General features: G+C 43.7%; 2 protein-coding genes across 9 annotated transcripts; both read right to left on the reverse strand.

The window, feature by feature from the left end:
• Positions 1 to 1,650: 1,650 nt before the first annotated feature.
• Positions 1,651 to 15,376, reverse strand: LOC143003733 (inverted formin-2-like). 6 transcript variants are annotated; one of them, XM_076154539.1, is made up of 24 exons: positions 15,278 to 15,376; positions 13,140 to 13,271; positions 12,522 to 12,783; positions 12,159 to 12,274; positions 11,313 to 11,472; positions 10,831 to 10,864; positions 10,579 to 10,720; positions 10,091 to 10,223; positions 9,373 to 9,942; positions 8,174 to 8,304; positions 7,997 to 8,058; positions 7,589 to 7,691; positions 7,312 to 7,397; positions 7,062 to 7,162; positions 6,669 to 6,739; positions 6,376 to 6,483; positions 5,779 to 5,849; positions 4,917 to 5,037; positions 4,658 to 4,822; positions 4,288 to 4,375; positions 4,021 to 4,167; positions 3,536 to 3,835; positions 2,513 to 2,575; positions 1,651 to 1,946 (listed from the first exon to the last, which is right to left on the reverse strand). In XM_076154539.1, exons 2-23 carry the CDS (start codon positions 13,260 to 13,262, stop codon positions 2,514 to 2,516), a joined length of 3,156 nt encoding a protein of 1,051 aa, XP_076010654.1. In that variant the 5' UTR covers positions 13,263 to 13,271; positions 15,278 to 15,376; the 3' UTR covers positions 1,651 to 1,946; position 2,513. The 6 variants fall into 6 exon arrangements, 4 of the variants coding, with proteins under 4 accessions (XP_076010654.1, XP_076010655.1, XP_076010656.1 ...); XM_076154540.1 differs by lacking the exon at positions 15,278 to 15,376 and adding an exon at positions 13,604 to 13,823; XM_076154541.1 differs by lacking the exon at positions 2,513 to 2,575.
• An 887-nt stretch (positions 15,377 to 16,263) lies between these two features.
• LOC143003743 (putative G-protein coupled receptor 132) lies at positions 16,264 to 20,689 on the reverse strand. Of its 3 annotated transcripts, none has more exons than XM_076154560.1 (2): positions 20,609 to 20,689; positions 16,264 to 17,993 (listed from the first exon to the last, which is right to left on the reverse strand). In XM_076154560.1, exon 2 carries the CDS (start codon positions 17,986 to 17,988, stop codon positions 16,858 to 16,860), a length of 1,131 nt encoding a protein of 376 aa, XP_076010675.1. In that variant the 5' UTR covers positions 17,989 to 17,993; positions 20,609 to 20,689; the 3' UTR covers positions 16,264 to 16,857. The 3 variants fall into 3 exon arrangements, with proteins under 3 accessions (XP_076010675.1, XP_076010672.1, XP_076010673.1); XM_076154557.1 differs by having other exon boundaries at positions 16,264 to 18,195; positions 20,609 to 20,682; XM_076154558.1 differs by having other exon boundaries at positions 16,264 to 18,087; positions 20,609 to 20,653.
• Positions 20,690 to 20,999: the final 310 nt, after the last annotated feature.

Raw genomic sequence — 20,999 nt, forward strand, 5'->3', positions numbered from 1 at the left:
AGTTTGTGTTTTTAGTTCCGTTGGTAAGTCATTGCAAAAGCGGGTCCCTATTACTGAAAAACATGACTGGAAGTTTTGCGCCCCTCTACTATGCAGTTGCCGCCCACTGCTCCCCTTGTGGCCACTCTCCTTGTGTTCGTTTTTGTCACGAGCGGACAGAGTACAGAAGGTGCTAGATTATTTGCGCATTTAAAAATTAGTTTAAGAAAAGAGAACTGAATGAAGCTGTTAAAACTTGAAAGCTTATATTTTTGTAAAATTAAACAGTGATGGGACGTTGTTGGTTTCCGATCCATTATTTTCAGTGCCCGTTTGTATAATGATGTGACTGGTTTGATTGTTGTCTGTGAGGCTTGGCCCCATACGGTAACACAGTATGATAAGTGAGAAAGTATCATTGCATGAAAGAAGAGTAAAGCTGCCTTGGCCGGTATGTGATGTCTTATCATTCTGAAACAATTCAGATTCATCCGGACAGTCTTGCAGAGTCTGTCAATGTGTTTCTTGAAATTAAGTTGTGAGTCTAAAATAACACCTAAAAATTTAAATTTGTCGTCTTCTTCTATGGCCTCTTGGTCTATTTTAATGGTTCAATTTTGCTTTCCCTCTTATAGAGAAGCACATGGAAACAGTCTTTTTGATGTTGAGTGTCAGATGGTTGTCTTTGAGCCATTGGGAGACTCCCTCCATTTCCTTAGTCAGGATCTCTGCTGCTGCACCTGGCGTCCTAGCTGCTGCATATATAACTGTGTCGTCAGCGTACATTTGACAGTTAGCTGACCGACAGCATGTTGGTAAATCATTTATATATAGGCTAAACAGCAGAGGCCCCAGGATGGAGCCCTGTGGGACACCCATAGTGGATTGTAGTGGCATTGAGAGTTCAGTGTTTATTTTAACACATTGCTCTCTATGTGCTAGATATGACGCAAACCAGCCGATGGCGTGTTCAGAGATGTTGAAGTTGGTGAGTTTGTTTAAGAGTATGTTGTGGTTCACTGTATCAAAGGCCTTTTTGAGGTCTATAAACACAGCTCCCACGACATTACCCTTGTCCAACTTACTCTTGATGTTCTCGGTTAGGTAGCAATTTGCCATTTCTGTAGAATGCCCTTGTCTAAATCCAAATTGTTTGAGGTTAATAAGGCTGTTGCTTTCAAGATGCTCAACTAGTTGTTCTGTTAGTATTTTTTCTAAAATTTTTGAAAGAGCAGGTAATATTGAAATTGGCCTATAGTTGCCTGCTTGGTCCTTTGCACCTGCCTTAAAGATTGGGGTGATGATCGCCTGTTTCCAGCTTTGTGGGAATTTGCCCACTCTGATGGAAAGGTTTACCAAATGGGTTATAGGTTTGACCAGGGCCGAGCAGTGAGTTCTAATGAAGGCGGTGTCCAATTCAAACACATCCTTTGCCTTAGACTTGTTTTGTTTATGACATCATCAAATCTGGAATGTGGAAACGAGAACATGAAAGGGATGAAGGAAAGAAAAATGGATAAAGGAAAGAAAATGAGGGTGAAGGAGAAGGAAGGAGGGCAGATAAAGGAAAGAACAAAAAGAGGACCCAAACCCTGCTCACCCTGTGCATGCTGAGATACATTCTTTATAGAATTCAGTGTTTGAAATCAGAAACTGTTGTCACATATCAAATGATGCTGGGAGTAAAAGTTTATTTTCCAAAGAAAATCAATTACTGCCAAACCTGTATGTATATAAGAAACATACAGTACACATATATATATAAAATATCAGCTATAATGACTCTTACATGAATGTTTAACACGTTCATAACATTGAAATCAATTATATTATTTTATCTAAAGACATTATGATTCATAAAACATTTTATTTTGTTGACTTGGTATTAAGCCTGTGTGTGAGTTTATTTATAGTTTAGATGGCAGATCCATTGCTGTCGGCCTGCTGATGCGTCTTCCTCTGTTAGTCTGGAGAGAAAAACAGAAAAGAAATCAGCAGTCAGTAGGAACACATTATTTGTATTGTTATTAAAGAGGCTTTGATGGGATGTGAGGTAAAGTTGATTTTATAAAAGCTGAGGAGAGATGAAGACACGTGGCAGCAGCAGTGACATCAGCGTCACACAGGAAACCAGGAAGGAGCCCGTTTAGCCCTGAGCACAGCCTGCAAGGATGTTTAACACCACAGCACATACAACAGCCTCCAGCAATCTCACTGGTAATGTTATGTTAATATTGTTTAGATTCATTCATATCAAGCCCATAGATTGGTTGAGCATCCGTCAATCACATTCAAAAGGATCAGGATGCACAGTTTACTGACAGTAAACACAAAGCAGACAGCACAGAGAGCTCAAACCTCCACCAAAAGCATTAGACAAAGAGGAGGCTGAAGAAGAAGATCACTGCATCTCCAGCCCTGTTAGACATCTTTGTTATGAAAGGAGTGAACAGGCACCATGAGTGTGATGGGGAGCAGCCACGGCAGGTCAGACAGTGATGGACACACAGGTGTTCAGTCAGAGGAGCCTCACCTCAATGAGACACACAGCCCTTTTTACGATGACGATGTTTGGCCTCACCATGAAAATCAGCTCCTGTGATCAGACAGACTGATTTACAGATGCAGGCCTGTTTGTGTGTTTACATAAAGAGTAAAGCGACACCTAGAGGCAGCAGTGCTCACTACATGCTACAATATGAATGAGTGGGAAGGAACAAACAACATAGAAGTTAGCTATTCTTGGACAAAGTGCAAAGAATGTACTTTGTTCAAAGCGTGGCGCTAGAGAGAAACACAAAGGCACTTTCCATGTTTCCATGGAAATCTGCCTTTGCGATGATGAGATATTGGGTTTGCAGTCCTCATGCTCATTATCCTCATCCTCATTCAAAGCTTCAGTGAGTGTTTTGGTACAGTTGAGTTTCGTGGGTTTACTGATTTCATCGTCACTTTTTTCGTTGTCTAAAATAAAAAATTGATAGGAAGTTCTGAGCGATCTTCACTGTGAATGTTCCAGATTTATTACTGGAGATCTCCTGCAATAATGACCTATTATATGCAATGCTGACTGCCAGAATGAGCTCAGTTGACAAAGACAAAAATATGTAAACGTATAAATAGTCCTACAGAAATTAAGGTATCAATACTAGCAGAAGGTGTTGAATCCAACCTGATTTACGATGTGATCAGATCTACTATCACAACTATCCAGCTGTAAACTCAATAAATAAAAACCATCATCAACTACAAAATGGTGAATATGCCCTTTCCGTGTCACTCGAATGAAGAAAGTTATTTTCAATCAGCACTGTCAGTCTGTTTTACATTCCAGGTGTATGTAAACATTAGTCACACAACATTGTCTCCGCCAACTGAGCAAAATGTTGTAGAACAGAGCAAATTCAAATTGGAATCTGTCATCAGATTGTGATAATATATGTGGATACTAAGATGGTGTTTTATTGTTAAAGGGGCCTAACACTAAAAAGACTCATTTAACCTTGATCTTTTCACCTGTAAAGCCTCCAATCCATCTTTGCTGGTGGGATCTTACCTGCTGTGGGCAGATCAGCGTCTGGGTCATGGCCTTCAGGTTCAGTCAGGCTCAGCTCTAACACGGTGAGCTCTGATTCCTGCGTCGGTGTGTCTTCCTCTCCTGTGGATCTTCTGTCTCCGCTCTTTTCCGGAGAGTCCACACCGGAGTCCAGCCCCTCAGCAGAGGTTGAGGGTCTGGTGGGCGTGTCACCCTCTGAGGGGCCCTCAGATTCTTGAGAACTTGGTCGTTGGCTCTGCCCTCGCTCGCCTAAGGAGGATGATGAAGGTCTGTCGACAGGAGATGATGTCTCAGGATTATCTGATAACAAAAAGAATCATGGCAGTTTCAGACCTCTGCGCTTACTGCACATTGAAACAATGAAACAAAGTCCACTTCAATGAGAGAGGGCCACAGATCAGTACAGAAGTCAATATGGAACATCTCCATTTTAACCAGGAGTGTTTTCCTCACAAACGCCGAGCAGCAGCACTTTCTGTCCTCACCGCACTGTTTGCTCTCCTGTTTGTTGTCAGCACAGGGCAGACCGCCTCGATCGTGACCGGCCCGTCTCAGCTTGTGGCCCTTCCTGATCTCAGCCAGCAGGTTGTCAATGATGCAGCCTTCCTCCTGAGCAGCCACACCTCTTCTGACTGAAGGGGAGGAATTTATGAGAGGTCACATTGAATGCTTCAGACAGATGGTGCGCCCCCTACAGGCTGCATTGTGTCAAACAGAACAGACAATTGTTTGTAAATGTTTGGAATGCTCACGGATCTTCCCCTCATCTCCTCCTTTCTGTTGTTTCCTCTCCTCCTGCCGCTTCCTTCTCTGCTCCTGCTCCCTCCGACTTTGATTGTCCTGGGATATAAGATAATTACTGTTATTAAGATTATAGATTTTTGTTACTTTTATTTTAATGATTTTAAGACAAACTCAAAGTGTAAGCAGGACAACGCCAATATTAAGGGTGCAGAACACTCTATCTGTATTTGATACATTAATCAATGATCCAAAGCATTTAAGATACATTTTAAGTTAATAAGCTCAGCAAATCTCACTGCCCTTAGTAAATATGGGAAGATCTGATTGGCTGTTATATTCAGCTATAAAAGGTGCCCTGCACTCTGATTGGCTGCTGACCTTGATGGCTCTGAGGAAGAGTCCTCTGAAGTTCTTGATGGTGCTGAAGAGTTCATCCAGGGAGAAGGTGCTGGTGTCCTCACACAGGTAGACAGACAGCTCCTTCCTCTTGGCCTCCACAGAGGCCAGACGCCCCTGCAGCTCCTCACAGGCCTGCAGGCTCTCCTACAAACAGATGGACCATCAAATGTCTACCAGAACATGGTAGATACTACAAAAACATGACGCGTGTAGGCTGGAACCCAGCGCTCTGTCGCACCTGGATGACCGACAGGTACTGCTCCTTCAGGTCCTCAGTGGATGAGGAAACTTTCATCACAGCATTTTTCAGCTGTTTGACGAGAGATCCGGCTTCAGACTGGATGGAGTCCAGGTTCAGTCTGCCGACAAACACAAGTTCACTGTATGACAAACCTGCAGCTCATCCACAACTATATTACTTCATATTAAGTATTATCTATTGATTATGAATCAGATCAAGCGGTACTCACACATTTGTACCTTGTAACTTGCACATTTAATGTTTTGCACAGTTGCACATTCGGTTCATACTATATTTACCTTTGCACTCAGACCCATTCAGTTACACTTTCTGTATATAACAATGTGTGTTTTCTACTGTAGATTTACTGTTGCTCTTATATGTTGATCGCACCAACGACCAAGTTAAATTCCTTGTAAGTGAAAACTTACTTGGCAATAAAGCTCTTCTGATTCTGATTCTGATTAACTGTTGTCAAGATTAACACTGCTCAGTTCAGTTGTTTGTTCGGGGGGGTTGCATGGATGTCAATTTCAATGAATCATTGTAGTTAAAGTATGAGGAACACAAGAGAGAGAGAAAGAGACAGACAGACAGACAGACAGACAGACAGACAGACAGACAGACAGACAGACAGACAGGCAGGGAGGCAGACAGACAGGCAGGGAGGCAGGGAGGCAGTGAACTGTATTGTTTCTGCTGTGATCTGTAGTAACTTTAGAGGAAAGAAAGGACAGGAAACAGGCTGCAATGTTAGTAGAGCTGAGTTCAGTCCAGCTGACAACATCACAGTCTGACTGCTGGATGCACAGCTAAACTAGCATCCAGGATATCAACTTAGCCAGAACTCTTTGTTTACCCACTGGCCTTTTCACAGATCTCCAAATCATGCGGCAGGTTCATCAGATCTGGATGGTTCTGCTCTACTTCCTGTCAATCAGAGAACCAAACAGTAAGAGCTCAGTCAGGACAAACATTTCCATTTTCCAGAAGATGAAGGTCATAGAATTTCCCTCATAGAGATTCAGTCAATGGTTTAACTTCAAACTAAAACATTACCTTAGATAAGACATTTCAACATAAAAGTCTGATTGTAAATAAATAAATATTATTAAGATATATAATAAATATAAAAGGCCCTGTAAGTGTGCCGAGTGTAACAGTACAACATGATTCACTTGTTAAAATAATGTTAAGTTATTTCTGCTGTTTTAATTTCACTGAATTTCTGAAAACCTAAAACACCTAAAACATCTTCAAACAAATATCTCTGCATCTGATCAAGTTATTCTGTCTCTTATCGAGATTATTTCCATCTGTTTCAATGTAAATAAGCAGTTTCAGAAAGTTACCGAGATCTAGAACTTTCTTCACTCGCATCTCATTCTTTAAATTGGGATGCTCTCTGAAGCCCAATGTTGTAGCCCCTTCTCTGTCAGCACGTATCCATGGTTACCTGTATGATGTGTTGCAGCAGTGTGATTCTGGATTTGTTGGCTTTGGTCTCTGTCAGTTTGAGCAGACTGTTGATCTTAAACCCCTCAGCGTTCCCTGTGTGGGTCCCCTGAGACACAGAACAGATCAGATCACACTCCATCATGTCACATATTATAATCATGTTACATGCATGCAAAATGTAGTGATGACATACTTAAGGTCAAAGGTTAAATCGATAGGAAAACTCAATGTAAAGATTGTTGTTATGATGATTGACTCATTAAACGGGTTTGTGATATTAAAGATTCTCACATAGTTGAGAAAGTTCCCGACATCCAGGATGAGTTTGCAGAAACTGGGAAGCCGAGTGCTCTCCTTCACACCTGAGCACAACAACCACACACTTACACCTGAGCACAACAACAACCACACAGTTACACCTGAGCACAACAACAGCAGCACATTCACACCTGAGCACAACAACAACCACCACACACTCACACATTCTTTGCAGACACGCCCCCTTGTGTGGGTGCATGCACATTGCCGCTTTTAGAAAGGCAATTAAGCCTGAGTGAGGTTTAGATTGGTCAAACCAGCTGTGTGTGTGTGTGTGTGTGTGTGTGTGTGTGTGTGTGTGTGTGTGTGTGTGTGTGTGTGTGTGTGTGTGTGTGTGTGTGTGTGTGTGTGTGTGTGTATACAGACTCTGGCAGGCTTGTTCCAGCAGCTGGACTCTGGGCTGCAGCGTCTCCAACACACATCTGCTGTCCTCACACAGCAACATGCACTCTATCCTTAGAGCATAACTGCAACATACACACACACACACACACAGACAGACACAACAAACACACTTCCATTGTGGTAATGTTCCTTTTAACATTTCAGTACTGCAGTTAGTGCTGCCGGTGTGTGTTATTTGGTGATTTGGCAGCAGATGGCGCTGTGCTCCTACCAGGGGAGGTCCATTAGCAGCAGGTAAAAGCGGTCGACTGCAGCCAACTTCTCTCTGTCTGTCTGCTGAGCTTTCAGGTTTTCTATCTGCAGGAGAGCAGGGACAACCGAGACAGGGGACAAAATGGTGAGACAGGTAACAGACACATCAGACATTTGAAGGAGAAGCTAGACATGTAAGGGCAACCTGAGACGAGTAAGCTGCGTGATGTGTGGCAGTGTGTGAGCGCTCCTGCTCCCGTTCCTGTTTACAGTGAAAAGCTTCCGTGACCTCTGACCTCATGTTTCTCCGGCAGCAGTTTGACCAGCTGTTTCAGGACTTCCACGTCAAACCTAGATCGATCGCCTTTTTGGATCAGACACACAAACTCCTCATGGGAACTGCAGGTGGGACAGACAGAAGAGACATTCAACCACAAGAGCAGCGAGAAGGCGGAGTGCATTTCTCTTCAGGTTTTTAAGTGGCAAACAGTGTGTGTGTGGGGGCGGGGGGGTAACTGACACCAACAGATACAGAGAGGAAACTGATCTAAACATGGCGAATGTTGGCAGAGGCCACAGATCCTTGCACAGTTTGAGCAACAATGTGTGAATTTGTCCGGTTTTTAAGAGATCCTTTAAACTAGAAAACACAAAATGAATACATTTCTGTCAGACATAACCATCTTTGGAAAGCGATACGTCACCATCTGAACTGTTTCAGGAAGATGTTGAGGTTCAAATTTTTCTTGGCATCAATGAAGGAAATCTGGAAACCACAGAGGAAGAGTAACATTGAAAATGGACACAGTTGATTCTATCCACAGGGGAGGATGATGTCACTACACAGCTGACAGACAGCTGCCTCTGTGATGTCGGTTCACCTCTTTAGATTCTGCTTTGGCTGGGGTTTTGCTCTTGGCCGCGGCCTGAGGGAGGCTGAAGAGCTCCTCGATGCTGCAGTAATCTGGTTCCACCCCGTCTATAGACGCCGACGTCCACAAGGACTGTTGGTCTGCAGGGGAAATATACTGTTTGTATTTGTACTGTAGGGAAGTAAAGGTCCTATGTGTGTGCATGCCTGTGCCTGTGTGTGTGTGTGTGTGTGTGTGTGTGTGTGTGTGTGTGTGTGTGTGTGTGTGTGTGTGTGTGTGTGTGTGCAATATTCCTCCATCGCCTTAAAACATTGTTCAGGGGTCCAGTATTTGTATAGGGTGATTTTCATTTCAATTGCCATGAATGAATGACACCACAGTTGTTTATGACATCATGAATGTGTGCGTGAGAACACGTTGGAGAGCACACGTGAGTCTATCTGTAAATAACACGTAACTTTATTGAATGGAAACGCACCTCATTTGTAACCTCTAGGCTGGATTATTGTAATTCATTATCAGGCTGCCCTAATAAGTCCCTAAAGACTCTCCAGTTGGTCCAGAATGCAGCTGCACGTGTCCTGACCAAAACTAGGAAGGGGGTCATATTTCCCCCATTTTAGCTTCGCTGCAAGTATCCAGTAAAATCCAGAATAGAATTTAAAATCCTCCTACTTTACTTTCAAAGCTCTTAATGGTCTGACTCCATCATACCTTAAAGAGTTCATAGTACCGTTTTACCCCCCTTGAACGCTGCGTTCCCAGAATGCAGGCTTGCTTGTGGTTCCTAGTATCTCAAACAGTAGAACGGAAGGTAGAGCCTTTAGTTATTAGGCTCTTCTCTTCTGGAACCATCTCCCAGATTGTGTCCGGGGGGCAGACACCCTCTCCAGGCTTCAAACTTTCCTTTTTGATAAAGCTTATAGTTAGGGCCGGCCATGCTTGCCTTGGACCGGCCCCTAGTTATGATGCTATAGGCCTAGACTGCTAGGGGACTTCCCATGATGTACTGATCTCCTCCTCCCCTCTCTATCATTGCATTACCACTGTATTCCACTAACTGTACTTCTTCCCGGGGTTTTCTGTGTTCTCTCATCTCAGAGGTTGTTATAGAAGCCTGTCCTGCAGAGATGACTTGCTGATGCATATGTATAAGATACGTGTATTACCTATGTGTTTGAATCAATAGTGAATGAAAGCAAACTCACCTGTCACCACTCTGGGTTGGAGTTTCTGCCAGTTGAGTTTTTTCATGCGGAGGGTGGGGCAGGGGGTGGAGATGGCCTGGGAGGCGGGGATGTAATATGACGTGCCCAGACCCTGAACCATATGAGCTACAATACCCTCACCTGTACCTGGCAGAGGAGGAGGAGGGGGAGGAGCTCCCATGCCAGGTAAAGGGGGAGGAGGGGGTGGTAATCCCATACCAGGTAAAGGGGGAGGAGGGGGAGGAACTCCCATGCCAGGTAAAGGGGGGGGAGGGGGAGGAAATGCCATGCCAGGTAAAGGGGGAGGAGGGGGAGGGGGAGGAACTCCCATGCCAGGAAAAGGAGGAGGAGGAGGAGGGGGAGGAAATCCCATGCCAGGTAAAGGGGGAGGAGGCGGAGGAGGGGGAGGTGGGTGCATGACGGCTGAAGCAGCAGGCTCTGATTGGCCGGCAGGATAGTCTATCAGGTGAGTCTGTACCGCCCTATCGGTGGTGTAGACCTTGTATTTGGCTGCAGCTGCCTTAGAGGGGATGAGCCTTTCAAGCAGCCCCTCGCCGGAGTCTAGCTGAGCTGTGACACACACACACACACACAAACACACACACTCAACATAAACAAAGCCAGGGCCAGGACATCTCTCTGTATGTAAATTTGAACACATTGATAGGCAAAAAGAAGATTTGAGCAAAGTGCTGTATGTGTGTGACTGTGGCCTTACGGTCTTGGGCGAGGAGGATGGCTCTGTCAGCCAGCAGCTCCAGAGACAACCACACGTCAGCTCGCTCAGGGTCCACCAGCAGCAACGCCTGAAGGATGGACAGCAGCTGGATGGAGGACGGGTGGCTACTGACCTGGACAGGCGAAGACCGATGGGGACATATGGAGACGGACGGAGACAGGCGGAGACAAACGGAGACAAACGGAGACAGTGAGACGAGCTTTGAAAACGAAAAGCAAGGACCAAGTCAGGATGCGGCGGACAACTTGGTTCAACCCAAAAGTTATTTGTGCAAATCACAGGAAAGTTTGGATTCTCTTTGAAGCCCAATGTTCCATCTCTATCCAACAAGTATTCAAATCTCATATTTATGTCGCTTTGGATTAAAGTGTCTGTCAAATGACTAAATGTTAATGTGGAGCGGAGCCGCAGCTGTAAAGCCTGTGTGGGTGAGGGTGAGACGAGGTGAGTCAGATGGAGGCTCGTACTTTAGTGAAGAGCGAGTTGAAAACCTCCTGGTGGCTGCTCATGTCGATTCCTCCGTAAAGTCTCTCCATCTCCTCCTCGTCTATGCACAACGAGTCCTCAAACACATCACACTGGATGTTCAGGTCCTCGTCTTCTGTCTCCCTGGAGAGAGGGACACACACACACACATATATATGCACTGTATATCCATCCATGTTGTTTATTCTTCATTATGTGACAGCAGTGTGAAGGATAAAAACAGTAACTAATACCTCAGTCTGGGCAGTAAATCCAGCAGCTGCAGCCCTGCAAACACACCCCTGTTAATCTGCTGTAGAGTCAATGTTTTGGTCCATTTTACCATCAGTCAAAAACTTACTCTATTACAAGTGGAGTACTTTATTGAGTATTTTCACAACTGATATCTTTTACTTCACATATCGGAAACTAACTCAGTTACTAATGTTCAAAGAAGAGATCAGATTGAACTTGTACTTCATCTCTTGCATTCTGTGTCTGTCAGTGAGGAGTTTAGCAACAATGTACAGCAGCACCAGCTAGTGGCCAGTTAGTGCAACTTCAACACAATCTCCTGGGGTGCCAGACATTTCTGTGGAGCAGCTTTGTCAGGTTTGAAATCCCGTCTGTATGAATTCAAAAATTCTCATTCACACACCAGGGTGATATGGAAATAACAAACACCCTGTGAACGTATAGATCTATGTGTGTATAGAAATGCAGAAAAGTGTTGCACCAATGAACTCCTGGCGCATCTTGTCCCTCTTCCTCAGGTCTTCCTGTCCCAGCACCAGCACGTTGACCATGCTCATCAGCGTGGTCATGTACGGGACGTTATCAGTGGCGTGGAGCTCGTTCATGATCATGCTGAAGCGATACTGCTGCTTCTTCAGACTCTGCACACACACACACGCACACACACACGCACACGCACACACACACACACACACACATATACACCATTTTAACTTGAACCTTTATCAAGTTCCCTAAGAAACAAGATCGAGTGGAATTCCTGAAATCTTCTTTCATTACTGAAGCTAAATGTTTTTTTTGCTAAACATCCAAATCTCTACATGTTGCATTATAAGGCTTGAGGGTTTTTCTGTGTAAACTAACTGCAGGATGTGAGGAAACGCTGTCCGCCCGCATGATTGAAAGTGAATCAGATTTCCCGTCGATGCCCAACAAGCCTGAGCAAAGCCGGAACTCTGACAGTTTATCAGGAAGGATCTAAGTGGTGTTTGTTCACTTTATCTGCAGGGTGAAGTCGAAGACAAAGTGTTATAGTGCCAACACGTCAAACTAATCAGAGTCACAACGACTCCTTACCAACGCTCAAACAATCAAAGGTTCGCTCTAAGCTTCCTCTTTACATCCTCATTTATCAGCTGAACCTTAAATGAAATGAAAAACAAATGGCTGAACATCTGCAGATCATTTCTAATGCCTGCCTGCCTGTCTGGCTGCCTGCCTGTCTGTGGGGGATCATATATAAGGTCTAGGTGGGGGGTCCGTGTGTAGAGTGTGTGTGTGTGTGATCTTGAGGGTCATGTATAGGGTGGATGAGGTTTGATTTGACCTTGTAATGCTCCAGCGCATCCACAGCCTGACAGTGCCCCTGCTGGTCAAACAGGCTCAGTGCTGCCAGCAGCTCAAACACCTGCTTCTTCACCATGATGTTGGACGTGTCCAGAGCTGAGGGACACACACAGGCACAGGGACACACACTGAAGGACCATGGACACAACGCAGCATGGCAACACATACTGGCACATGTCAACAAGAAGCAGAGTGAAGATGAAGGGAAGGAGGAAGGTCAATCACAGGAAAAGCTCCTTTTGTTTTTTTTTCCATCATCCATTTTTAATGTGACAAGTCAAGGGTTTACATACGTATGACTAAAAGTTCCAGTCTTCCGGTTTGCGGGTTTGGTCAAACCCACCTTGTGTCAGGGTCCTGATGTAGCCGTCATTGTCCAGGATGAAGTGCAGACCGGCCGACGAGTTCATGATGGCTCGGACACAGGTCACGCAGGTCAGCTGCAGCAGGGCGTCGGCGATTCGGGAGCAGCCACGACCCGAGAGGCGGTCCAGCGCCTCCATCAGCAGGTCGAGACCCCGCTGCTCCAAGAACTGAACCATCCAGGCCTGATCGCTGGCCTCCAGCCGCCGCCGAAGCCCAGAGTAGTTCACCACCGTGGGAACCTGACACAGGGAGAAGGTTTCAATGCCTCCAGCAAACAGCTGACAGCGCCACCATGTGGCCATTTATAAAGCACACCATAAAGCACATCATACCCCTACACTGACCCCTCCTATACAGATGTATTATCAAGTATCAAGTACTCATTTGTAAGGTGGCAGTTGAGTACAAATGTACAATTCTGAGTGTTGTTTTTTAAGTATCCTGACAATCAATATACCTAAAAGTATGCAGAGGTAATAAATGACTGTGATACATTCCCATTGTAGCTTCTCTTAGCAATGTTAGCGATTAAATGAAGTGAGAGCGCTTGTGTGTGTGTGTGAGCGGTAACACAAGCAGGGGTCAACAAAGTCACCTGCAGCAGCTTGATGCACAGCTCGGGGTCTGCGTTCTCCAGGTTGGCCTCCACAGAGGAGTCTGAGTCGTAGGCGGAGCTCAAGGACATGCACTCCTTCACCATATCCCACTTGGTTGCCATGGTGCTGAGCTGCACAGAAACACAGATTGGACCAAATGTTAAACACAACAAATGTATGTTTTATGTTCACTGCCAGTTGATCTCTCCGTGATTGGACATCATTTTTGATCACGTCAACAACGATATACAGATCAGCTTTTCAGAACATTTCTGTTACCTCACGCTCCAGTAGAGTTTCGCACATTGTTTTCGCACACAGTTTCGCACATTATGTGAAAATGGACAAATTCTCCAGATTTTTGGGTCTCTGCTCTGCTCAGGTTGAACTAAACTCTGTCATGTTGTAACTGCTCCTTCCTGCTCCCGTTCAAACTTTTACTTTCAATGTTTACATACTTTACCTCCGCACGTCGGATCACCGCCGAGCTGCTTCACAGTGTCCGTTAGAAAGCAGCTGACAGTGGGAGAAGGGGGCGTGGCTTCTTGCCAACGCTTCTATGGCGTCAGATACCTTTCATTAACGGCGCAGCTGTGACTATTAACCAGCGGCACAGCGTCTAACGGAGCCGAAGAAGATCGAGTAGAACACGCGCGCTCTTTATAAACTCATCATCAGCTGATATGACGCAATGAGGCTCAGGACGCTTCATGGCGTCACGCACACTGCGCCTGTTAATATGCTGATGAAATCAAACCTAGAGACAGAAGAGCTGCTGAAGAGCGTTTCAGAGGAATGTTACACACACACACACACATGAACACACACAGACAGGCTTATTGTTCCACCAGGAGTTGCAACAATAAGGGGAAAGAGAGAGAGAATCCAAAGCAGTTTTGCTGCTACACATTTGTACAGAAATCCTCCCCAATAAAACAATTCCAGTAAAGTGAGTGCAGACAAATTTAATATATCTGAAAATTCTAGGACAAATAAACTAGAAAACACTTAATTCTATGCAATTAATACTTATTTAATTATTAAAACTACTGAGGATAAAAACAACGTTCACAAAACTCAATAAAAGTAAATATTTTTTTAAAATGTGATTCTTAATGATTAAAATATAATTCAATGCCTTTGTGTGTGTGTGTGTGTGTGTGTGTGATCAGTCTGTTTACCTTCTCTTCTTTCCTCTTTTTAACTTGTGTCTTTACTTTTCTTTCCTACTGTTTCCTGTCTCACACTGAATTAATCTGACTGAATGACCTTTCACCCCCACAGACAACTAACAACAACGCCACACAACGACAACGCTACAAAATCCCACTGACCCCCAAAGCAAGCACGGGATGTGATAAAACTATCAATGCTGCACCAGTTTAAAGATTTGACTTGGTGAAGAAGAATATTGATATAAAGTGATGCAATTATTCCTGATATCAACAGCTAACAGTTGATAAGTTTGGTGTCGTTACAGAAAGAGAAACAACAACTTGCATTAGTTTTGCTGCCCATTAGATTTCAGATTTCAGCTGTTCAAGTTATACTGTTGCTTCATATTTAATCAGAATTTTTTTTTAAATACAATAAAACATAATTACAGACATGATCACTGTTTGAAAACTGCAGGGTGAAAGTGATCAGATGGATCAGATGGATCAGATTGATCAGTGTGATCAGTTTGGAGCCCTGAAGCTGACTGACCTACCTGAGCTCCGCCCTGTGGTTTGGCTCTGTGCCCACACTCTCCCACAATCATAAAACACTCACTCATATGAAAACACACCGAACTTTTATACTTTAACTAAAAGAGTTACTAAACTTACGACTCGTAATTTACTCATTGATTAATAATCGCCTTTCCAGACCGCTGTCTTCTCCCGTGAAGTCATGTTTGTGTTTGACAGCGCAGGTTTCCACACGCTGGCACAGAAATAAGGAGGGATCAGATTTATTGACTCGAGAATTCTTTGAGTATTAATCATAAACCAAATTTAAGTCCGAAACAAACTGACTCCCTCTGTGTCTTAATCGATTATTTTTCTCCGTTTTCGTTTGACTTAGAGAAAGAAAAAACTCCATTTTCTATTGAAACAAAAGAGCAAACAAACAAACCAAACATGCAGATTCTTACCGTGATGGAAACGAAACTCCGATGGTAAAATTCCAAACTCCGGGAAAGTTTATCTGCGTGCAAATCACAGCGCCGGCCCTGTAACACGTCCGCCCCTCGCTATGCTGATGAGGGCGGGGTCAGAGGTCAGCGCTGTACCAGCCTCCACATCTGTGCCAAGGCTGCCTGTATGGGCGTGCGAGTGTCTGACTCAAGCAAACAGGCAGAAACAGCCTCATTCCGACCGCTCCTACCGATCAATAATCAATAATTACTATTTATCAATCAAAAACAACACTTATTCAAAAGAAAACGTATTCAGCTGCTACACGAATAGAAAAAAAATCTATTTGAAATTTGATCGTATGACTTAAAGATGTCATTACAAAGTTCTGACAATCAAGTCGAGACTACAAGATGGATTTTTATTTCTGATTTCTGAATTGAGCTCCAAACTGAAAAAAGTCACACAAATATTAGAAAAGAAATAACTAAAACCAAACTATTTTAAGAAAAACCCTAAACTGTTAAAAACATCTGCAGATTAAAAATTAGTAAATTGTTTACGTGAACTGTTCTTCTAATTTGTGTATTAGAAGTAACCTTTATTTACAGCGGGTTTTTACGGGGCTATCCGTCTATCATACACAGGAGATGTAGTATGAAATCTTGACCACACGATGTCGCCACAACAACCGAAATAAATTAAATATCACGTCAATCAGTTTTTGTGCTTGGAACTTTTATTGTGTTTTTTCTCTTTACATAAAAGTCAACATATAAATACAAAATATAGAAAATATGCCAAAGAGCTACAAAAATGAAAAGTAAGAATTGGTATGAAGAAAATATATTATGTACATCATTAAATAATGTAACTATAGTACCCACAGTGCTGAGGTAAATGATCAGTTCATACTGTTTGTTTGCTACAGTTTGAATTTTTATGATGGAATTTTCTTTTCTTTTTAAGACAGGAAATGTTTCACGGATGTGCTTTTGTGCAGCTTCTGCAAATTCACTTCCTGTTCTGTGTGAAATCACACACACACACACACACACACACACACACACACACACACACACACACACACACACACACACACACACAGACTTGATTTATCTTGTCTTTTTCTGAAGGACCACAAGAATGAGCTGATCGGAGAGCACTAGAGCGGAAGTGTGTGTGTGCGTGTGGGAGTGTGAACATGTGGAAATAAACTGAAATATGATTCAATGTTCAGCTCATCATCTACGGCAACCGTCGATCACGTCTTACGTTCAAAGGGGGCGGAGTCATGCAGGGAAATCAGGTGCAGATCAATTCACCATCGCTGCCTTCAACAAAATACTTCTCACACAAACCAGAAACTAAGTGGCGAGTAGCAGATAATGTTACATTACCATGGCAACATTCAATTGGACTTAATGAATCACAGCGTGTGACAGGAGGAAGGACGACAATTTATGACGTGGAACTTTAAATGTATAAACCGTTTGTGAACTGTCTTGTTTATGATCCCTTACTTTGCACGAGTGTGTTTGTGTGTGTGTGTGTGTGTGTCTTGATCGGTACCCAGTAAATTTGTCTTCAGCAGTGGCTATGACTCGGCCTGATTTGAGGGGGTTTGTACCATTGGAGCCTCAGTCAAAGTTCTCCCTGATTTGTGTAGCTGTTCATCTGAGCGGCACCTGTCAGGCTGATTGGCTAACGCAGTCCCAGCTGAGTTGTATGTGTGCTGCACCTTGCAGACGCTGTCGGTGGACGGCGACGGCCCTGACCTGCAGAGCGCGCACAGTGCGCGCCCCAGCTCCTTGCGGACGTTGTCACTAGACAGCACATACAGGATGGGGTTTGCAGCGCTGTTAAAGGTCGACAGGCCCAGAGAAATGCTGTACGGCGTGTACAGCTTCCTCTCCAGTTGACACGGATCCTGCCCCGGTTGGGGAAAGTGGAAGATGATGGCGCGGGCCAGGAGGATGATGTGATACGGAGCAAAGCAGACGAGGAAGAGCGCCACCACCGCCAAAGCAAGGTTGCGCACACGCCGCTTCTGCTGAGGCAGCAGGCTGTCGCTCAGCTGCACGTTAGCAAGGATGGTGCGGTTTGTTACCACAAGCAGCACCAGCGGGATGAGGAAGCCAATCACAACACGGGCGTAGTTGAAGCCTGTCACCACGTTGTTGCTACGGCTTGGCTCGAAGCAGCGGCCGTCGGCCTTGTCTACCTCCCCCTCCCGCATGGTGAAGACTGGGATGTGACCCACGGTGACCACCAGTATGGTGATGGAGGTGATGAGAGCTGCCAGCCGCTGCCTGCGAAGGCCGCGGGACTCCAAGGCGTAGACCACCGCCACGTAGCGGTCACAGGAGATGCAGCAGAGCAGGAAGATGCTGATGTACATGTTGTTGAAGAAGATGTAGCCCGTCAGCTTGCACGTGGTGGAGCTCCACGGCCACTGGTGACCACTGTTGACGTAGTGCGCCCACAGCGGCAGGGTGCCCAGGTAGGTGAGGTCACACAGCGAGAGGCCCCACAGGTACACGCCCAGCACGCTCTTCCTGCGCACCTGCATCCAGGTCAGGTAGACGGTGAGCAGGTTGGCTGGCACGCCAACCGCCAGCACCGTGCTGTACAGGCCCACTAAGAGGAGCTGCGCCTGCTCGTACGGCAGCTTGCACAAAGTCCCATTCTCTGGTGAGGAGCTCAATGTCACCGGGGGAGTTAACATGATGACTGCAGACAGAGGCAACAAGTCCAGTTATGGGTTAGCGTGAACACACTGTGATGGTGATCACACACACACACCTCTGCCTACTCCTCTGGTTTCCTGTCACACAGATGATGAATAATATTTGTTATGCCTCATCAGCTCTGTGTGAACGTGTGTGAGACAGAGAGGGAGAGAGATAGAGAGAAGTTGAGGTGAACAGGAAATCTGCAGGAAATGAAAGCACTAAGATTAAGATCAGTGGCATTTGACACCTCTCAACATCTCCCTGTCTATCTATCTCTATATACAAATATTTATTCTCTATATTGATCTCTTTGTTGATTAAACTGTCAGGATCATTTTGACTCAGCATAAACTCTCAACCTCTAACACATGTTTCAAATTTCCAGACAATAAAGTCACTCTATTCTATTCTATTCTATTCTAATCTATTCTATTCATGCTCTTTATTTTCTCAATCATCACCACCACCACCACTATCATCATCATCATCCATTTGATGACCCAATCACGAATTTGTTTGAAAGTGGTTTCTATTTTTTATATTACAAACCACAGAAGTATAGTGAGTGGTTTGTATACAGCGAACAGCTTCACATCAGTAACAGTAGCAGATAAATATGGCAGGACTTCACCACAATCTGCAGTTAGACTGTTCCACTTTCAGTAACAACACAATATATATGAGAATAGTTTACAAGAATGTTGTAGAGATACTATACCACTCTAAAAACAAAAGCATTGGCTCAACAACAAAAATTAATGCAACAGTTTGCATCAATCTTTTTGAGTTACTACAACTTCTAATGAAATTATGTTTAACCAACAAACTACATTGAGTTAGGGGAATTAGCATTTCCGCTACAATCAAACGTATTTTAATTACCGCTTACTTAATAATTGGTAGCATTAACACAAGTTTTAAAGTTGATTACTCAAAAAATTTAGTTGCATCAACTAGTTTTTCCAAACTGTAAGTTGTATCACAATAGTAACCAAAGTCCAATTTACAATACAAATATCTCACCTAACATAGACATAAAAGCAACATTGGATGAAATGAGCAAATGAATTTAGATTACATAATGTAGTTGACAGTTACACAAATAAGCAATTAATCATGATTTTCCTCCCCACAGCACAAATGAAAAGCCCTCTCTAGCTGAGCAGATTTGTCAAATGAAACTTTATCATTCTTCACTGTTATGCTAAAATAAAGGGTTGGATGGCCAAATTACACTGCTAAATATGACTAGCGTTAGCTACATATAGTAGTACAACATATTCCATCAACTGTATTAGCAGGTGTAGCCTAACGTCTGTGCATGGGTCCACTATTGGTCATATTACAATTGAGAATATGCCCAAATACATTGCTTTAGTAGAATTTATTTGTAAATGAAATTATAGTCACCTTGAAAATTTCCTTTGTTACTTATTTCTTCAGCTACAGGTCCTCTAACACACAGTCTTAACTGTCTGAATCTCCAGGCATGTTACGTGGGGGGGAGGGGACTTGAACTCAAGGTGGAGAAAAATTAAGTTACCAAGCCAATTTCATTAAGTTACTACAACTTGAATTTTGTTTTGAATCAATTAACGCAGAAATTTGAGTCTAAATTACACACAATATTAAGTTGATGTAATTACCAACATTATTATGTAAACACAACTCATCAAAATAATGTTTGCAACTTAAAAAATTGATCTAAATCAATAAATTAGAATTTTTATCTTGCAACCATGCATCTAATTAATTGGTGGTAAAAGGTCCCCTGAATTACTTTTTAGAGTGCAGATCGATTATGAAAACAATGTGCAGCCGTATCCTGAATTTAATCTAATCAAGAATGAGAAGCTCCATTATTACAAACTGCAACCCTTTCTTTCTACTTTACAGATGAAGCTATGGCGGACCAATGACTGAAAAAAAGGGTGGGTGTGTGGGGGTCTTCCCTCTTCTCTCCCCCCGCTTTTTTGCTCTTTAGTATGATGCCATCCATAGCTGCCTTCACGGTTGTATGATGTCATGTCTGTAATAACTGTACCTATTAGATCATCGATCAAACAACGATGACGTCCAGAACTCTGCGTCCACACTACAGTGCCATCTCTACTCAACCTTCAAGCTGTGGCTTTCTGCTGTCGCCCTGTTTGTCATACTTTGTTTATTGACGTGTACAGGACATAGCCTGGTTCTCTTTAGGGTTTTAGGGTTCTCCTTTCTCCCTCTCTAGCTTCCTCTATAGCTTCCTCTATATGATATTAAATAATTAAATAATAATAATAGAAATAAATAAATACGGACACTCACGGACCTAAATAGCAGAAGTGTGATAATGTGGCCTCACTAGTTTTAACTTTGGACCTGAACACGACTATTTATCTCCATCAACGCTGTAACACACACTTTTCCCTCTTTTTCTGTATCAAAAAACGCATCTCCAAAATGTCCCGTAACAATATGCTCATTGTCATGTCAAATGCTTTCTTCAATAAGAATATATGAAAGATTGTTTTAATATTAAAGAATTAGAAACTGCTTATTAAATTCATTATTATAGCAACTATCCTGAAAAGACTTAATACTTATATTAATAGGTAGATTTTCACTCACCGGAGCCGCGCGCCTGCTGGCATCATCATCCGTGTCTGAGCCTCGTGCTGACTTTTGAATGAAGTTACGTCACCACAGCAGGGGGAGCGGGGAGGGCGGGGGGGGGGGGGGGGGGGGGGGGGGGGGGGGGCACAGATGGGAAGACGGTCCGAAGTGACAGACCATCATTTATTCATCATATCGTCTGATTTGATTCATTATTTACTCCACGCAGCTGTAATTTGGGTCAGAACAACAGCAGAGGAAGCAGCTCCATCTCTCTCACACACACACACACATACACACGCGAGGAACATCTGAGGGTTGTTTTTGTCCAAACATTTGAATGATCTAAAGTTACGCCGGAATAAAGTCACATTTAAAAAAAAGTCATAAGAAATCGTGGGAACTA

The sequence above is a fragment of the Genypterus blacodes genome, unplaced genomic scaffold (assembly GCF_046128005.1).
Source record: "Genypterus blacodes isolate CSIRO-AG114 ecotype Tasmania unplaced genomic scaffold, CSIRO-AGI_Gbla_v1 ptg000062l_1, whole genome shotgun sequence".
Lineage (NCBI taxonomy): Eukaryota > Metazoa > Chordata > Actinopteri > Ophidiiformes > Ophidiidae > Genypterus > Genypterus blacodes.